Here is a 15,472-nt window from a genome sequence, read left to right as displayed (position 1 = left end):
GCTGACAGCTCAGAGCCTGGAGCCTGCTTTGGATTCTGTGTCTCCTCCTCTGTCTGCCCCTCCCATGCTCATGCTCTGTTTCGCTCTCTCAATAATAAATAGATGTTAAAAAAAATTAAAAAAAAAAAGAATATTGAATTCTTGTGTCCCTTAAAGGGGACTTTTACAACTTACTAATACAAATATTGGCACTCAAGGGGCACCTGGGTGGCTCTGTCCCTTAAGCCTCTGACTTCAGCTCAAGTCATGATTTCCAGGTTTGTGAGTTCAAGCCCCAGTGGGGCTCTGTGCTGACAGCTCAGAGCCTGGAGCCTGCTTCAGATTCTGTGTTTCCCCCCTTTCTCTGCCCCTCCCATGCTCATGCTTTGTCTCTCTCTCCCTCTCAATGATAAATAAACGTTAAAAGAATTCAAATATTGGCAACTCAATCGCAGGTGAAAATGATATTAAAATAGTTCAAGGATAAAATTACACATGGGGTAGTTGTTCCCAAACATTAATAAGACCACGATCTCATTTTTATATAACATATATGCCAGAAGAAGTTATGAACCAATACAGTGGTAAGGAAAGGTAACTACACAACAGTTAAGATCTATGGCCATTGTTTTCCATTTAGGCTTAGAAGTACATTTCCTTTCCTGAGCGACCAATAAGGCCATTTCAAAGAGAAACAAATAGAAGCAAAAAATAGACTGTAAGACAAGCTCTGATTGAAGAAGCAGTATTACCCATTGAAAACACCCAAAAGGAACTCTCTAAATTCTTTGTCTAGCAATTAGCGTGCAGAAATCTCCTTGGACAGGAGAGAGAAGCAGTGCCCAGAGATTGGCACTTAAATAGTGCTGCCTCTGGTGGTGAAGGGATATGCTTATATTTCTCACAAGATTCTTTCCCCCTCCAGTCTAGAGCCTCGTGAAAACTGGAGCCGTCTACACATTGTTGTGAAGCCAACTCCACAGTCCTGGACGAAGCACAATGGGTGGGTGTGAGCGAGTTCCTCGTCTCCAGTCCTTCCTGTTAATGTTCACCAGTGTTTTGGGATCTGAGTTCCTGAAACTTTCTAACGGGGGGGTAGGGAAACGTTACGTTTCTTCCCTGTAGCGACTTTGTTTCTTTTTCTCCTGCTCTAAGCAGGGTGTTTGACCTGGTCGACTGTGTTCCCTATACCTCTCGCACCAGCTGTGTCCCCGACCCCAGAATAAATCAGGGCTGCGGAGAGGCCTGGCATAGCTCCGGACACATTTCCTGTAGGGGCCTAAGGAAGGCTGTTTGCAGCCAGGGCGGCGGTGGGGATTCTTGGCCGTTGATGGGGCGGGGGAAGTGGGGGAGAGCCAGCTGTGGGGGCGGTGACCACGCTCTTGGGACAGCTCCGCGCCCTCGGGCGGGACAGATCCAAGTTAGGAACAGCTGTGGGCGCAGCGCCTTCAAGATGAGGCCGGCACTAGCTCTGTGCCTCCTCTGGCAGGCGTTCTGGCCTCGACCTGGCCGGAGCGAGCACCCCACCGCAGACCGCGCGGGCTGCTCGGCCTCGGGGGCCTGCTACAGCCTGCACCACGCTACCATCAAGAGGCTGGCGGCCGAGGAGGCCTGCAGTTTGCGCGGCGGGGCGCTCAGCACGGTGAGCGGGGACGCAGAGCTCCGGGCGGTGCTTGCGCTCCTGCGGGCAGGCCCGGGGCCCGGAGGGGGCTCCAAAGACCTTCTGTTCTGGGTGGCGCTGGAACGCGGGCGATCGCACTGCACTCTGGAGAAAGAGCCATTGCGGGGTTTCTCCTGGCTCTCCCCCGACGTCAGCGTGTCCGAAAGCGAGACGCTGCAGTGGGTGGAGGAGCCTCAACGCTCCTGCACTTCTCGGAGTTGCGCAGGACTCCAGGCCACCCGGGGGGTTGAGCCCGCAGGCTGGAAGGAGATGCGATGCCACTCGCGCGCCAATGGCTACTTGTGCAAATACCAGTTTGAGGGCTTGTGCCCGGCGCCGCGCCCCGGGGCCGCCTCTAACTTGAGCTACCGTGCGCCCTTCCAGCTGCACAGCGCGGCTCTGGACTTCAGTCCCCCAGGGACCAAGGTGAGTGCGCTCTGCCCTGGGCAGCTCTCCATCACAGCCACCTGCATCGTGGACGAGGTCGGCGTGCGCTGGGACGGGATACCCTCCGGGGCTGTGCTCTGCCCCTGCCCCGGGAGGTACCTCCGTGCTGGCAAATGCGCAGAGCACTCTAACTGTGTAGATGACTTGGGAGGCTTTGCCTGCGAATGCGCGGCGGGCTTCGTGCTGGGGAAAGACGGACACTCTTGTGTAATCAGTGGGGAAGGACAGCCGGTCTCTGAGGGGACCGAGGTGCCCACCAGGCCAGCCACTGCAGCCAGTCCCGATCAGAAGAGAACGTGGACACCCTGGGTACCTGAAAAGCCAAGGGAGGTACCACATGTCCTTGGACAAGGCAGTTCAGCAACATCTATTGCCGAGATTCCTCAGTGGGGAGCACAGAGCACGATGTCCACTCTTCAGATGTCCTCTCAAGCTAATTCAAAGGCCGCCATCAACTCTTCAGGAAGCGAGACTCCCAAGTTTAATTCCACGTCTTCCCCTGCCATTCCCCAGGCTTTCGGCTCCTCCTCCACCGTGGTCTTCATACTTGTGAGCATAGCGGTCATAGTGTTGGTTATCTTGACTATGACAGTGCTGGGGCTTTTCAAACTCTGCTTCCACAAAAGCTCTTCTTCCCAGTCAAGAAAGGAGCCTTTGGCCCAGCCAGGCATGGAGAGTGGTACCGAGGCCGCTGCTCTGCGCTCCAGTTCTGTACATTGCACAGACAATGGGGTGAAGGTAGGGGACTGTGGTCTGCGGGACAGAGCGGAGGGTGCCTCACTGACAGGGTCCTCTCTTGGGTCAGGTGACACATAGGGAAAAGGCACTCCCTCTGAGCAGAGTTTTTCACTGTCAATGAAAGGGGAAAGAAAATGAACTTATTTAGGGACTGACTATTCCTATAGAAAATTCTCTTCCCCCAAATTCCCTCAACTCTACTGAGGAGATAAATCTGAACTGGACGCTGGATCCCTGAAGAAGAAAGAGGTGATTGAAATGGAAGTGCCTTATGGTGGTAGTGGGGGCTGGGATCCTACTGTGGAGAGGTTTTCCCTTGTGTTTATTCTGGGGGATTTGGAGAAGGGCTTGAATTTGTTAAGACATTGGAAGCAAATAGAAAACAACACAATTAAAAAAAAATTTTTAAACCAAAATGGAAAGGAAACTTACTGTCTGCATTGTTCAGCCTGGACGTATAATGGTTTGAAATTCCCAGGCAAAAAATAAAGGATTGTTGATAACCCACACTCAAATATCATTGGTTTCCTGGAGGAGTAATTATTTAGGAAAAACAGCATTGGGGCATGCTGGGAATAGCAATAAGAGCATCCTGCTTTCAGATTGAAGGGGAAATCTTCAAGTCCTTGTAATGAGGAGTAGATCTTTAACAACTAGCAACTTTTTTTCTTGGTTCTTTTATACTTTGCTTTCAAAGTCACTCTACTTATGTGCTCTGCTATAAATCCAAACTGTAGTGTTGCCAGAGTAGCTGGCTCTAGAAGCAAATTATAGTTGACCACCAATTCAAGTGTTTATTGTGTGTCCTTGCTCAAGGAAACAAATGATTTGTGTTTTCCGTTTCCAACGTTTGTGCTGTCCAGTGTAATGACCTTCCCAACCAAGTAGCCCTCTCCTAAACATTAGGATGCTGATCCTCACTTCCAATTATGGTGATGTTAATTTTCAATTAAAACGTTAATGCTAAGTATTGATTTGAAATCTTTTGGGTGCATTAAAGCAAAAATGAGCTGGATTTCTGCCAAAGTTGCTAGGTTCTTACGTACTGTTTAATCCAAGGAAAAATGTTGAATTCCAAACTATTTCCTTATCCTCCTTAAAAAAGTGTGTGTAAAAAAAAAAAAGTGTGTGCAATGATTGTACATGCCCATCTTCGAATGTTTATAATTTAACAACAGGCATGGTAACAGCTCTCCATAAGATTGAGTATAAGAAATAAGTGAAAAATACAAATATCTGTCATCTTGTTGTGACTTGGGGCATTAGAAAGTAATCTAAGTAAAGCATTCCTCTAAAAAATAATTGAGAAGTTATAATAATCACTATCTAGTGGAATTGAAACCCCTAAAAATATCCCACTTCTATTAGTATGCTAAGACTTAATATTTTTTTAAATATTTATTTTTGAGAGACAGAGAGAGGCAGAACACAAGTGGGGGAGGGGCAAAGAGAGAATGAGATACAGAATCCGAAGCAAGCTCCAAGCTGTTAGCACAGAGCCTGACAGGAGGCTCAAACTCATGAACCTCGAGATCATGACCTGAGCCGAAGTTGGATGCTTAACCCACTGAGCCACCCAGGGGCCCCTAGTATGCTAAAACTTTAACACTAAGTGTGTGGGTGTTGTTATACAGAGAGAGAAAGACAAACAAGCTTAGTAATCAGGAAGAATGAAAACAAGAAGTTTGCTCTATATTTTCATAGAACCATTTTGATGCTCTCAAGTGTACCTTGTATAATATATATGTATATATATATATGTGTGTGTGTGTGTGTGTGTGTGTATATATATATATGGTATTTTACAATTAAAGGAATAAAGTAATAGGCAATTTGCTTCATATACTAAATATATATCTAAATAGTTATAAAATAAAATCACAAGTGAATTAGATTTAAGATGTGAAGGAATTTTAAATAAAATCATTTCACAAGAGAACTAAAATCAGGTAAGTAATGGCTTACTCAGTGTCTCTAACTTGTCAGAGTGTCTCAGTTCTCCTCAATAGTGGTGTTTTATCTTTCCTCTTTACTACATGATCTCTGTGTAGAGAAGGTAACTGTGTGAATAGAATATATGATCCTTTCTTTTGTAACTTGAAAAATAGGTCCCTCTATCACTGAACTGAACTATAAATTATCTATGTCTATAATTATCAATATATCTAAAATTATCTATATCTTTGTGTGTACACCAGCTCTGTCTTAAAGTAGATTGCTTTTGTATCATTGCTATAATACAATGGAGTATATATCATTAACTTATTATGCAACATGACACTGGTGGCATTACAAATCTTGGAGTCCAAATGCCATATGTGAAAAATAAATAAGTTTGAGCTTTGTTACTCAACTATTACCTGCTATTATTTCCCCCTTGTAAGTAGATCAGGCAAGAATTACAGAAAACTATGTTGTTTTCATATTTGATTTCCTGACAGATAGCAATTGCAGACCAAGCTTCATATGACTCTCTTAAGCTTTGGCTATGAAGTCTTCCCTAAAATTTCGAATCCATGGCAGAATCAGGCCAGTCAAACTTGATCTCTTGTGAACTAAGGTTAGAGTCTTTACTATTTCTTTACTACCACTTCATTACTTCTCCAACCTCTTTGAGGTTCAGTCCTTTCTTAGACCTTCTGTCCCTACATTCATTTCATATAGTAGCTGCCTGCTCAATCATTTCCTTAAAAGGAAGACTTGGCATCTAATTTTCAGTCTTTCTCTTCAGCCCTGTAAGTCCTGCCACTATTTCACACAGTCTCACTCATGGTTGATTCTTCCAATGCCTGTACATTTCAGTTCCTTGACTTCCCTACTTCCAGTGACCTCCACTTCATTGTAGTCATCCGATCCAACAGCCACACCTTAGTCTTTCACATGATTCTGAAACTGCTCTACAATCTGAAATCATGAATTCACACATCCATATGCTTGCACATATGTTGAGACTTGTATTTTATTGAGTTTTGCCACTGATTGAAAGTAAACCATTAACATTTGACCTTTGGGATTCCTTCTTTCTTACCATAACAGGCTTGCTGTGAATATTAGCCTTACATGGTATAATTCTTTTTCTTTTTGTAAACAATTTCACATATACAGAATTTGCAAATGCAGTAAAAGTAACTTTCCTTCCTGAATCATGTAAGAGCAAATTGCCAGCTTAATGCCCCACCACACTGAATATCTTAATGATTACTTCTAGGTTACATAATTTATTGGCATGCAATTATTCACAGTATTCCCATGAAATTATTTTTCATTTCCATGAGGTTGGTAGTGATATCTTCTCTTTGATTTCTAAGTTTTAGTAATTTGAGTATTTCCTAAGGGTGGGATTAGTCTAACTAGAAGTCTGCCAATTTTGTTGATCTTTTCAAAGAACTTGTTTTTGGATTCATTGATTTTCCCCTATTGTGTTTCTGTTTTCTATTTCACTTATTTCTCATCTAATCTTTATTATTCCATCCCTATCCTTGTTTTGAATTTAGTATATTTGCAGTTTTCTACTTTTTTAGGATGGTAAGTTAGACTATTGATATGAGATCTTTCTTTTTCTGAGATCTCCCTTTTAAAAACATTTTTATTTAATTTTATTTTAGAGAGAGAGCAAATGGAGGAGGGAGAGCAAGACAGAAAGAGAGAGAAAGAGAGAGAGAGAGAGAGAGAGAGAGAGAGAGAGAGAGAGGGAATCTCAAGCAGGCTCTACACTCAGGGCAGAGCCCAATGCAGGGCTCAATCCTAACCCCTGGGATCATGACCTGAGCCAAAATCAAGAGATCTTCCTTTTTTAATATAAGCAGCTACGGCTCTAAGTTTCCCTTTAAGCACTGCTTTAATGGTATTCAGTAAGTTTAGGCAAGTTTTGTTTTCCTTTTCATTCATCTCAAAGTATTTTCTAATTTCCTCGTGATTTTTTTTCTTTAATACACTGGTTATTTAGGAGGGTGTTTCTTAATTTCCACATATTTGTAAACATCCCTAAATTCCTTCTGTTTTTCATTTTTAATTTGATCCATTGTGGTTAGATTAGAAAAGAAAATTTGCGTGGTTTTAAACCCTTTTATTTTTATTATTTTTTAATGTTTATTTGTTTTTAATTTTTTAATGTTTATTTTTGAGAGAGAATGAGAGAGAGAGAGAGAGAGCAGGGCAGGAGAGGGGCAGAGAGAGAGAGTGAGAGGGAGGGAGACACAGAAATCAAAAGTGGGGTCCAGGCTCCACCATGTCAGCACAGAGCCCAACACGGGGCTCGAACTCACGAACTGTGAGATCATGACCTGAACTGAAGTTGGATGCTCAACCAACTGAGCCACACAGGTGCTCCTAATGTTTATTTATTTTTGAGAGAGAAAGGAATTTGAAGTCGGCTCTGTGCTGACAGCAGAGAGCCAAATGCAGGGCTAAAACTCACAAACCATGAGATCACGACCTGAGCCAAAGTCAGATGCCTAAAGGACTGAGCCACCTAGGTGCCCCTGGTTTCAACCCTTTTAAATTTGTTGAGTCTTGTTTACAGTCTATCTCAGAGCATAGCATATGGTCTATCCTGGAAAATGTGTTCCACAGGTACTTGAGAAGATAGTGTATTCTGCTGTTGTTGGGTAATGTACTAGAGAAGTCTGTTGTAAACACTTTGTTTATAGTGTTTTTCAATTCCTTTATTTCAGTTTGATCTTTTTCTTTGTTTTTTGCTGAAGTCTCAAACTTTTATTGTAAAGTTACCTATTTCTAACCAGTTCTGCCGGTTATTTTTATACGTAATTTGAGCTCTGTTATTAGGTGCATATATGTTTATGGTTGTATCTCCTAATGTATGGGCTCTTTTTTCATAAAATGTCCCTCTTTATCTCTGGTAACATTTTTTGTTTGTTTGTTTGTTTGTTTGTTTAAAGTCCATTTTGCATGATATTAGTATAGCAATTTCAGTTGTCTTATGGTTCCTTTTTTTTATTACATTTTTTTAATCTTTTAGTTTTCAACCATTTATGCCTTTGAATCTAATGTGTCTTTTGTAGACAACATATGTTTGGATTATTTTCTTTAATCTATTCTCCCATCTCTGCCTTCTGAATGAATGTTAAGTACATTTGTTTTTAATGTAATTACTGATAAGGTAGGATTTACATCTCCTATTTTCTATTGACTTTCTACATGTTTTATGTCTCTTTGTTCCTATATTCTATCGCTGTTTTTTTGTATTAAATATTTTATAGAGTGTCATTTAATTATCTTGTTTCCTATACTTTTATAAAGATTTTTGCTAAGTGACTGCCATGAAGATTATAATTAACATCTTAATTTAAAGACTATATAATTAGGATTAATACCAAATAATTTCAATAGTATGCAACAATTTTGCTCCAACATAGCTACCACGGACAGCAGGTCCTGTGCTGTCTGTGTACAGCCCAATGTGAGGCTCTATCCCATGAACCATGAGATCATGACCTGAGCTGACATCAAGAGTGGGACACTTAACCTACTGAGTCACCCAGGTGGCCCTCCCACTTCTCATAAAGACACCAATCACTGGAGTTAAGTCCCACTCTAATTCAGTATGACTTTGTTTTAATTTAATTACATTGCACCAATCCTATTTCCAAATAAGGTCACATTCACAGACACTGGGAGTTAAGACTTACACATATATAGTTGATAGTCTGATAGTCTTCTCAGATTATGCTAATTTATTTGCTGCCACAGTCTTGCCTTGCCTGAATGGCAAATTACTCCGCCTGTGGTTCCTAAATCTACCTCATCATTGAAATCACCTGTGGTGATAAATATATAATATAATATTTTACATATATATATAACATTTTATATGTAAACTTATGTAATGTAACTTGCAACCACAGATGTAGGCAGCCAGAAAGCAGAAAGCACTGAAGATTATAAGTCCCACTAAAAACCAGATTGGATAGATTTAGTGATCATGCACCATGGGACTGGGCATCTATCCCCCAGTGCCAGGGCAGTGTGTAAACTTCCTAGAGCTTAGATCATTCCTATGGATAAGTGATCAAGTGAGAGGAAGAGGATCCTGGACTGACATTTAACCAGGTAGCACTAAGAAAAATCAGAAAAAAACTGATTTATAAGTATCATGATAAGGGCATTTCATATCTTCCCTTTTTAGTCTGCCAGTAGGGCATTTGATGAGTGCTCACTCTACTGTAGGTTACTGTAAAAGTCTCTATATTAATTTTCTTAAAACAGTTGTATGAGGCAGTTAACATTACTTCCATTTCATAGACAAAGCTGAGAATATATGCAATTTTTTCTAAGTATATACATATAAATTTCTTTATTTCTCAGTAACAGAACTTAATTCTTGAGCCCCATTTCTGCTGATGAGAGAAAATTTAATATAGACCACTCACACCACCCCCATTCAGGATTTTAGGAAGTCTTAATGTCATTACAAACTAGTGAACATAACCCAAGAGTCCTGAAAACCAGAAAACAAGTCTATAACTACTGGTCCATAACTCTGGGGGAAAAAAACGCACTTAAATGTGTCCAAGCATATCAAACAATGCTCTTAAACTAAACATAATTTTGTTCTTTTTGCCAAGTGTGCTAACTTGTTATGAGAAGTGAGGGTGCTATAGGAGCTGGTAGTAAGACTCATTATTTGAAAAAATGACCGCTCTCCAATTCCCACATTTCTCCCTCTGAAATTTCAAATGGCAGAACTGGGAGCGTAAGTATCAGCCATTGGGTACCGAATGGATGAACACTTAGAGTATCCAGAAAGCATCCTTCTCAAAGCCTTGGATAGGAACACATCCTTTAAATGACCCACCTCAATGGATAACTTCTGGAATTACAGTGTCTTAGAAGGCAGTAATTGTAGTTTATTGCCCGCACAAGCCCCAGATGGCCTGGCTATCCAGCACTGTGACTGTGGGCCCATCAACAGTGTTAATAGTGTGAAGTGTGAACTGTTTGGCAGACGCTATTATTCCCAGTGCACCATGCTTGCTTTGAAGTATTTTCTTTCCCACAACTTCCTTCATCAGCATATACAGAAAGCTCTTAAAAATCGTAAACCACGAAACAAATGCTTTAAATTCTTTTTTAAAGAAAAGATTTTTTTAAGAGAGTTGAATGTGAATTAAATAGGACAAACAAAATATTTTCAGATTATTCTGATATGTTGTAATATCCACATAACACTTTTTTGTAGACCTACAATATCCTCATAGCAACTTTTTATGGAAAAAATGTATATGTACTATCTTATTTTATTTATCCTCACAAAACCCTGTGAAACTAGGGGAGGGATAGATGGGTAGAAACATGCAGTGTCTATGACATTCTTCCCAGCAGGGACCCGCAGAGTTATTGAAACTGTTATCATAGCACATCAGTCAGGTTTCTCATTGGAACAAGAGGATCTTCTCCTTGAAAACGTAAGAAGCTAAGGGGTTTCACATAGTTTAAAATTTCTGTGTTCTTAAGGTAGAGCCACATTTGACTGAACTTGACAGATTTAGGTGAAAGCCAAGTTAGACTTAAAACTTCTCATTCACGCTTCTTATGCATTTGGCAGGTGTTGCAGGAGATACAGAATCGTGCTAAGAAATCCTCACTTTCAGATGTTAGCACCTTCAACTGTACCCCCTCCCACAACCTTTACATTTCTTCTTTTTCCCCTATTTCAGGTCTCAGGGCAGGCAGCAGTAGGATAGCTAACCCTTCCATTTATGGTCTTAACATTCCCATCCATAATTTGAGACTGTCTCATTTTTACCTTCAATTTTCCTCTCTGCACTGGTCTTCCCTTTGGACTATACATCAAGTCTGCCTCATCCTAAATCACCACAAACAGAAATCTCATCACAGTGCTTTTCCCCTTTACTCTTCATCTTTCTCCTTCTGGTGATTTACCCTAGCTTGTTATCACGTTTACCTCCATGATGTACTACTCCATCATTCAACTCTGCTGCTCAGAAGGATCCCAGGCTCCGCCACTCAAGTCCACATTCCTGACTCTTGCTCAGGGCCTTTCAAGATCTTCCAAGACCTCATCAGGTTAGTCCACACTCCTATCATATTGGACCCCGTGTCTTTTTTAAGCTGAACTACTCGGTTTTGCTTAATAGCAGCTCTGTGATTTTTAAAAATTGTTTATTTATTTATTTTGAGAGAGAGAGATAGAATGTGAGTGGGGGAAGGGCAGAGAGTGAGGGGGACACAGGATCCGAAGCAGACTGCGCTGACAGCAGAGAGCCTAATGTGGGGCTCAACCTCATGAACTGTGAGATCGTGACCTGAGTTGAAGTCAGATGCTTAAAGACTGAGCTATCCAAGTGCCCCTGCAGCTCCATAATTTTAAACACGCATTCCTACTACTTGAAATGCTAGCCATAATCAGCCGGCATGCTGAAATGTGCCTATGTTACACATCCCATTTTATTTTATTTTATTTTTTCTTTTTTTTCAATATATGAAGTTTATTGTCAAATTGGTTTTCATACAACACCCAGTGCTCATCCCAAAAGGTGCCTTCCTCAATACTCATTACCCACCCTCCCCTCCCTCCCACCCCCCATCAACCCTCAGTTTGTTCTCAGTTTTTAAAAGTCTCTTATGCTTTGGCTCTCTCCCACTTTAACCTCTTTTTTTTCTTTTTTTTTTCCTTCCCCTCCCCCATGGGTTTCTGTTAAGTTTCTCAGGATCCACATAAGAGTGAAAACATACGGTATCCGTCTTTCTCTGTATGGCTTATTTCACTTAGCATCACACTCTCCAGTTCCATCCACGTTGCTACAAAGGGCCATATTTCATTCTTTCTCATTGCCACGTAGTACTCCATTGTGTATATAAACCACAATTTCTTTATCCATTCATCAGTTGATGGACATTTAGGCTCTTTCCATAATTTGGCTATTGTTGAGAGTGCTGCTATAAACATTGGGGTACAAGTGCCCCTCTGCATCAGTACTCCTGTATCCCTTGGGTAAATTCCTAACAGTGCTATTGCTGGGTCATAGGGTAGGTCTATTTTTAATTTTTTGAGGAACCTCCACACTGTTTTCCAGAGTGGCTGCACCAATTTGCATTCCCACCAACAGTACAAGAGGGTTCCCGTTTCTCCACATCCTCTCCAGCATCTATAGTCTCCTGATTTGTTCATTTTGGCCACTCTGACTGGCGTGAGGTGATATCTGAGTGTGGTTTTGATTTGTATTTCCCTGATGAGGAGCGACGTTGAGCATCTTTTCAAGTGCCTGTTGGCCATCCGGATACACATCCCATTTTAAATGCTACCTCCTCCAAGATATCTTCCCCAGCTACCTCAAATTCAAACCAGTTCTCTGAAATCCCTCATCACTCTTAGAAGCTCTCTTAAAGCTACTGGTGCATATTTTTTTTCATGTCCCCTACTACACTGCATGCTGTTGAAGTGAGGGATTTACACCTTACACATTTTGTAAAAAAATAAATTACCTTTATGTTGCAAGCTATCAGTGGATGTTTCCCAAATAAATTATAATTAGTCAGAAATGATAATAAATTTATTTAAATGCATACTAATTTTTATACTGAATAATCAAGTTTTTACTATTTTAAATTCTTAAAAAAGAATTTAGTAACTCTATTATGCATTATTCCTAAAAGCTTTCCTTGATACCTTATACAAGTTTTCACTTCAGGATATGTACATATTAACTCAGGCAAGCATGAAATGAAATTCTTTGATCTGTATCCCTGAAAGTCTGTCTTTCCTTGCGCCCACACATACCCTCCCACATGGTTAAAAATGGAGATACTCTTCCTTCCCAGACCATCTCTTTTCTTATGAATACATCCCTAAATAAGTAATCCAGATGGAATCTCTCTCTCCAAAAAATCCCTCCAACACCTGCCCCCTCCATCCACCCTGCTCAACGTCCTCCTTTCTGAAGACCAGCATTAGATGTCCTGACAGCTCAAAGCAGCATTTGGATTTTCAGAGGTGCCATTGTTTGGGGGAGTAAAGGTGGCAACAAATCCAAGGCAGGCGGTGAACTCTAAGCTGAAAGATACATGGCAATAGACTCTCCCTGGGAATAAAATTGCCTGTAGGAGGATCTGTCCAACAGGACAGTGCCTGCTTTCATAGCTATAACTTGAGGAGAACAAGGATCTCTGGGCACACTGGTTCTTCTACTCAAGAGTCTGTGGAACTAGGACCTCCAGCGGCTCCAGCTAGCAACACCAACCCAGACTCTATTACCCAACAAATCTGTGATCCAAGTGGTAGAAAAAAAGGAGAAAATATAAATGAAAAATAATTTACACATCTATGGTCCTATTGTTCATACCCACAACCTCCACTATTATTGTTCTCTTATTGATAACCCACTTGTATCATCTTTTCACCATCCTTATATCCCTTGTCTCTTGAGCCCATAGACAGACCTGTAGACTAAAATTGGAAGCAAGTGCGGAGAATGCTAAATAGATATTTCCAGGCCTCCAAAGCTGAAGGTAGGCTTCTCCTCTCATTGAATTCACCTTTTATACTGGGTGTCAATATGTGGGTGGCGAGTGTGGTAGGAATGGCTCTGTGTGTCCCCAGTCAGGCCCTCCTCTCCAGGCCACCAGGATAGTGTTTTCCCAAATGAGCTAATTCCAAGGTATTAGCTGGCCCCAAATACTTCTTGCTTCTGCACAGCTGTTTAACTCTCTTACTTTGAAGAGGCAAAATTTATAGAATTTAAGAATATATAGTTCTCTCTTCACTTAACACAATTTTAGTAAATTAATCAACTAGTCTGTATTCACTTTCTATTTCACCTTTAATAATACATAGGTCCTATGAGGGCAGACACCAAGTCTGCCTGGTTCTTTTGCGTGTCCACAGTGTCTGGCACATAAATAGCATGAAGGCCTTATTAAATACATGGAGGTAGGTCATCTGAAGCATAGCTAATGGGCAGGGTTGGTGGAGACATATTTGCTGATACTTTCTGAATACATTTGCATTTGACTGTACACACACACACACACACACACACACACACACACACACCTTCCACCTCTCTAGCTCTATAGAAGTTGCCTATGTGCCTCTCTTCTGGACCTCTGCATGTCCCAGCTCTGCCATTTTTTTCTGTCATGCATGCCTTCTACCACCCTTTAACACTTCAGCTATTCTCTACCCAACTTTTTCTGTAAATGATCTGGAATCTTCCTCTCTTTTGTAATACACTGGCAGGTACAGAAGCTCCAGGGGCTCCACTGACAGGAGAAGAGTCTACAAGGAGGCAAGGCCCACTTGACAATTGTATTGAGGACTGGTCTTGTTTACCTTAGCATATGCTGGAAAGGATAGAATCTGAGCAGATGTCTCTTCAGGTCTTGCATGTCCACAGAATGTGGCTCCCAAGGCTATATCTTCATCACTGACAACACCTGCTTTCCAGGCCTTAGCTGCCTGCTCAACATCCCCACAAAGATTTCCTCCTGCCACAGCAAATACAGCATTCCTCAAATTAAACCCATCACAGGTTCCTTTTGTAACATTTATCTCTTTCATGCTAGGATCCTCATTCTGGAATTCCGGGCTGGCACCCTCCAATACTCTTTTCCAATTCATTTTTCCCCCTTAACCTTTATATTCCTCCCTTTGACATGTCCATTAGATTTGCCCTTTTACATTCATGTCCATCATTGCCATTCCAAACTAGGTTTTCAACTCTACAGCCTTCATTTAGTTATCTTTTATTTTAATGTTTATATCCAGACAAGATCGGGTACATTCAGGGTGATATGGCCATAAACAATCCAACCAGAAAACCAGTTCAGTCTTTCTACAGCACCCTTAAAGAAACAGCTTATGATTCTTATTTCCTAGCACATAAAGACCCCAAAATCCATGACTGACTTCTCAAAATCTGGCCCAACCTCATGTCCTAAGTCTCTTCAAGACACCCCTGTTACTTTGTGCCAGGCCCAGTGATGGGCACTGGAGATAAGGCAGAATTTGAGACAAACATTGATCCCTGTCTTGATGCATCCTAAGATCTACCTTGGGATTTTCTCCCTTCTCTTATCTGTCAATAGTGCTCTGCTACTTAATATTAATCACAGGTCACCATATTGCCAATTCATATATTCAACCACAGATTATTTAGTAACCATGCAGTTTGGGTGGGGCATTTGTGCTAGGCAGGTGGAAACTTCAAGCTCTGGAAGTGGAGATGATATTTCTGTTATATAACCTGTGTCTAGCACAATGCCTGGAGATAGGTAAGTGGTACATAACCCTTTTTTAAATTAATGAATTATGTAATAAAAGTTTGTAAACATTGAGCAATCAGAATTTAGAGTAGAGAGAAATCAGAGTGAGGAGTTTGCAAAAGGCTGTGCTTTGGAGGAGGTGTGGGATGTGCACAGACTGAGAAGTGGGAGGAGGGCATTCCAAGCAAGTACAAGGCTAGAGTGTGAGACAAGGAAGGAAGCTGCCCACCCCACTCCCTCCCCTGCCCAGCTATCTGCTTCTCTTTGTTTCCATAGTAATGGAGTATAAACAGCTCAGCTAGCCCTCAAATCAGGATTATCTGACTGTGTTCTCACTGATAAAATGTGGGCAGCAATAATGTACACTGTGTCCACCTCGTCTGCTGTAATAGTTACTGCACAATA

At 41.4% G+C, this 15,472-nt stretch overlaps 1 protein-coding gene across 1 annotated transcript; it reads left to right on the top strand.

The window, feature by feature from the left end:
- The first annotated feature begins 1,342 nt into the window (after positions 1–1,342).
- Positions 1,343–3,796, top strand: CLEC14A (C-type lectin domain containing 14A). The gene has a single exon (XM_015061573.3). It carries the CDS (start codon positions 1,433–1,435, stop codon positions 2,900–2,902), a length of 1,470 nt encoding a protein of 489 aa, XP_014917059.3. The 5' UTR covers positions 1,343–1,432; the 3' UTR covers positions 2,903–3,796.
- Positions 3,797–15,472: the final 11,676 nt, after the last annotated feature.

This window comes from Acinonyx jubatus, chromosome B3 (assembly GCF_027475565.1).
Source record: "Acinonyx jubatus isolate Ajub_Pintada_27869175 chromosome B3, VMU_Ajub_asm_v1.0, whole genome shotgun sequence".
Classification (NCBI taxonomy): Eukaryota; Metazoa; Chordata; class Mammalia; order Carnivora; family Felidae; genus Acinonyx; species Acinonyx jubatus.
This window is presented reverse-complemented; position numbering and strand designations above follow the sequence as displayed.